The sequence below is a fragment of the Nannospalax galili genome, unplaced genomic scaffold, assembly GCF_000622305.1.
Source record: "Nannospalax galili isolate Female #2095 unplaced genomic scaffold, S.galili_v1.0 scaffold891, whole genome shotgun sequence".
NCBI classification, from domain to species: domain Eukaryota; kingdom Metazoa; phylum Chordata; class Mammalia; order Rodentia; family Spalacidae; genus Nannospalax; species Nannospalax galili.
The window spans coordinates 4,094,945-4,099,675 of NW_008330576.1; the positions used below are offsets into that span (position 1 = coordinate 4,094,945).

Sequence of the window (4,731 nt, forward strand, 5' to 3'; positions counted from 1 at the left end):
AGAGAGAGAGAGAGACATTGGTCTCTTTTTTCAGGAGTTCCAAAGCACTATGAAGATAAATGCTATTTATTTCTTTGTAAGGCTCATAAGGTGGGAAAAGGAAAGGGTTAAGCTTTTCCATTACACAGGCAGGAGGGAGATCTGAGGCTCAAAAGGAGTAAATGACTCACGTCACATGGAGCCAGCTTCTGAGATCTAGTAGGTCATGGCCCCCACTGCAATGCAGCTCATCCTCACCTTTCAACATTGGGGTGAGTGGGACCTGTCTGAGCTTTAATTCCATCAGCCTCATTCCCCAGAGTTTCTACAGCTGCTCATCTTGAGAACCTTTGAAGCTTTGGAGAGATCATATGGGTGATTTGACCTTAAATCTCATGCCACTGGCAAAAGATTAATTGCTAAGACCTGGAAAGGGGCCAGTCAATTCTGTGGAACTGGATAACAGCATCATCCAGGGATGTGACTGTCCTGACAGATTTAGTTAGTACGTAATTGATAAATGTAGAGTTTGTACAGCTTCGCTTCACAGACAGATAAGGCAACAGGCTCTGAATAATGACATTTACAGAAGCCCCACCAGTGTTTTGTAACACTGGATCTGGAATTTCTTCCCTCTTACTTAGAGCACAGCTCCTTTCCCAAGGCTGGATTCCCTGCAGGCAATGAGATAAAGATCTAACAAGCTACCACCTGGCTCCCTGTAAGCAAGAATGTTCATCAGTTCAGCGTTGTCATGTGACTTTTAAAATCTTATTTGCTCTGATCCAAGGCAGGCTGAGGTCAAAGAGAGATTCACACGTATTATGTAGCAGCTTGAAACTTTTCAGTGCAATCAGAATCCAAAAAAGATAAAAGGCAGCCAGATGTGACATCAAAGCTTGGATAGCGGTCCTGAACATTGAGTAGGAAATTTTGCACAGCCTGACTCTTGGTTTAGACTCAATGTCATTTAACTCTGGCATGCTCAGAGATACGTCAGTTTTTGTTTACCTGGCTTCAGAGTTGATTATAAGATCTTACTATTTTTGTAGTTCTTCCTTCTCCCTCACTTTTGGCTTTTTGATTCAGGGTCTTATGTAGCTCAGGCTGGCCTCAGACTCATTATGTAGCCAAGGATGACCTTGAACTCTTGACCCTCCTGCTTCCATCCCACAAGCACTTGGGTTGCAGGCATGTGACATCATGCCCAGCTATCTTTCTATAACTTTTGCCTTCTGGTTTCATATTCCAAGCCAGGAGGCCTTTCTGTGTCCTCAATACACACCCTGCAATTCTGTCACTTTGGGTTGTTGAAAATATGACCTAGGAGCTAAGATCAGTAAGTCGACAATTTCATGGTGTACCTTGTTTGTTTCTGGATGGTGGTGTCAAGGTGTGAGGGCCTTTGTTGCCCTCGCAAGAGCCCAGTGACTTGATGCTTAGAACTGTTTTCCTGAACCAGTTGTTACTACTCTCTGAATATAATGTTCCAAAATATTCCTTTTTAATAATCAGGAGGAAAAATCACACTGTGCATAACTGTTTTATCTCATTTGTTGTATAACTTATCACTTTAAGTGCTAAAATTGTTTATAATTGTTTCTAGAAACTTTGTTCCTCTGAGTTAAGTCACTGACTTTGCCTTCTCTCGTTAGATGAATTAGAGAAGTTGGAACAGGAAAGACTGGCACTAGAGACCACTATCAAAGATAACGAATGTGAGGAAGGGAAGGGAGGCATCCGGGGCTTGTTTAAAAAAGCTGGCAAGCTGAACATTACTAAGCCAACCTCTAAAAAAGGTAAGTGCTTTTAAATCATACAAGCAAGAATTGAGGATGAACCCCTAGTTGAACATCTTGAAGAGGTCAGAAACTGGCTTTAAGATATTCAACACTGGGGCTGGAGAGATGACTCAGCGGTTTAAAACACTGGTTGTTCTTGCAGAAGACCCAGGTTCAAATCCCAGCACCCACATGGCAGCTGACAGCTGTCCATAACTCTAGTCCCAGGGGATCGAACAGCCTCTTCTGACCTCCGTGGGCATTGCATGACACGGGTGCACTTACCTACATGCAGAAAATACATGCATACACATAAAATAAAAATAATAAATAAAAATTTTAAAAAAGATATTCAACACTAAGTACAGCAGGACCTGGAAGACTTCTTCAATGGAGGTGGAGTCATTAGGCATATTATATCACCTTACTGCAAAACATTACTTGCAATAATAATTGGTTTAGAAGTGACCTAGTACTTGAACAAATTGAGTGCCTTAAAGTAGAAATGTCTGTTGAGATGGAAAGAGGACAGAAATTTAAGAACCAATCATCCCCAACCTGTCTTATCTGTAGTCTCCTCACCTGGCAGACATGTTGGAGACTAGTGCAAACAGAGGATACAGCTAGAAACCTGTTTCCACAAAAGGCATCTTTATTATAAACCAGAATGATAGACTTAGAACTTCCTTGACATGAATTACTACCTGTAGATTTGGCTGAGTGGTAAGCTTAATCTCTCGGTGTGTGGAAAACATCTCAGGGATGGAGACTCAAAACTTGAGATTATTAAAAGTTCTGTAAACAGGAAGTTTATTTATTTACTTATTTTTGAAAATTGTCTTCTTTCCAAAGTATGTAGGCTCGAGTTTAATGGGGTCCACAGTGACCTCTGCTGGTAGGAAATCAGACTGTGACCATGCAACAATGTCACACTAGTGAGATTAGGGGGAAGATTCTGGGAAACTCCAGTCAAATGGGAAAATCCAAACTGAAGCTTTGCAGGCTTCCGGTCTCAGTTGACAGGAGCCAGATCTTCTAGAAGTTCATTTTTTAACCTGTGAGGAGCTTTATTCTGTTGGCTTGTTCTACTATGTGTAGCCCAAGGGTAAAATTTTACCTGTAAAATGGAAGATGGGAAATACAAATACAGCCGACTTCCCATGCTAGAGACCCTCTCAGGTTCTTGGGTACCTCATAGGCTGTAGGGGAGCTTAGTATTTCACACCAACTTAAAAAAAGATTTCTAAAATGTGTGTGTGTGTGTGTGTGTGTGTGTGTGTGTGTGTGTGTGTGTGTACCTGAGGAGGCCAGGAGAAGATGCCAGATGTCCTGCCTGGAGGTGGAGTTATCAGAGTTTGCGAACCAACTGGCATGTGTGCATGGATGCCAGAAACTGAACTTGGGTTGTCTGGAAGAGCAGCAGGGGCTCTTAACTACTGAGTCATCTCTTCCCACTCACTTTAAAATGGCATAGCTCATGAGAATGATGTATTCGGATATGAGGTTGGAACTGCATCAGGGCTTTCAGGGTATAAAATTAGTAATAAGGAGCCTTCATAACGGCTCATCAGGAAAGGTGCTTGCCACCAGGCCAGACAACCTGAGTTCCACCCCCCAGGACCCACATAGTAGGTAGAAGGTAGAAGGAGAGAATAAATTTCCACAAGTAGTTGTCCTCTGACCACACATGTACCATGGTGCATACACACACACACACACACACACACACACACACACACACACACACTAAATACATAAATAAATATAAAAACCTTGATTGGCAATAAGATTTTTTATTTTATTTTATTTATTTATTTATTTTTTATTTTGAGACAGGGCCTCTTGGTAGCCCCAGCTAGCAAGGAACTCACTATGTAGACCAGGCTGGCCTTTATCTCACAAAAATCCATCTGCTTCTGCCTCTAGAGTGCTGGAATTAAAGACATGCGCTACCACATCCAGTTTTGACAATACAATTTTTAAAAATTTTTTATTTTCCTGTTATTTGGCTTATTTGTAACTCTAATGTCTATGAAGTGATACAGTCTGGAAAATCAATGGAAAATTCAAAATCAAAGCTTATCATTGTCCTCTCTGTAACCAGGAGAGAGAGGGCTTGTTCACTCTGGGAGCCTGTTTCCACATCTCAGCACATTTTTGGTAAAAATGTACTTTTCTGAAAGTCAATATATCTTGGCATTCAGAAAAGTAAAATCATAATACTGTGTACTTTAAATACCTAAGAGTTCAAACAAAGCTCTACAGTAGGCCCATCCCATACCTGGGCTTTAGGTGGATGACAACTCTTTTGAGCTCTAGATCAAGCTCAAGCCTGCAGGCACTCCTAATGACTCCTTCAGACACTTTGATTCGCACGTAAGTGAGGGCAGAGTTTGGTCCATTTTGCAAATAAATTTACTTTCTTCCTTAGCAGTCCTAAGGACATGGAAACAATGTGAGATAGTTGCTTCAGTACTGACAGGCCCCAAACACAGAAACAGAGAAAGACAGAACAAAGCATCCTCAGAACCTGCTAGATCAGAGCCGAAGCTCTGAAGAGCTGTCAGCTCTGCATTGAGCACTGCACTGGCACTGCATCTGAAACACAGCCACAAGTCACAACTTTCAAAGGCAAGGAAATTAGAAGCGATATAGGGGAACCCTATATTGATGGGGTCCTGATGGGGTCCTGCTCAGAAAAGGACCTGGTTCCTTGGCCCCTCTTCCCTGTGTCCATGTCAGAGTAATAATACATTATTAAGCACTTTTAGGCATTTTATATGCATCTTAATTAAAACTCAACTAAAGAGCTTTTCTTTTTAAGAATATTTTATTATTTTTATTTTATGTGTATGAGCATATTGCCTGCATGTATGTGAGTGCACCCGTATTGTGCAATGCCACGGAGGTCAGAAGAGGGCTTTGGATTCCCCTGGAACTGGAGTTAAGGATGGTTCGTAGCTGCCATGTG

At 41.6% G+C, this 4,731-nt stretch overlaps 1 protein-coding gene across 1 annotated transcript in view; it reads left to right on the forward strand.

The window, feature by feature from the left end:
- Slc12a1 (solute carrier family 12 member 1) overlaps positions 1 to 4,731 on the forward strand; it is a 93,860-nt gene that overhangs the window by 72,329 nt on the left and 16,800 nt on the right. The window contains exon 21 of the mRNA XM_008849418.2: positions 1,635 to 1,778. Coding sequence (XP_008847640.1) covers positions 1,635 to 1,778 — 144 coding nt within the window. The remainder of the gene's footprint in view (positions 1 to 1,634; positions 1,779 to 4,731) is intronic.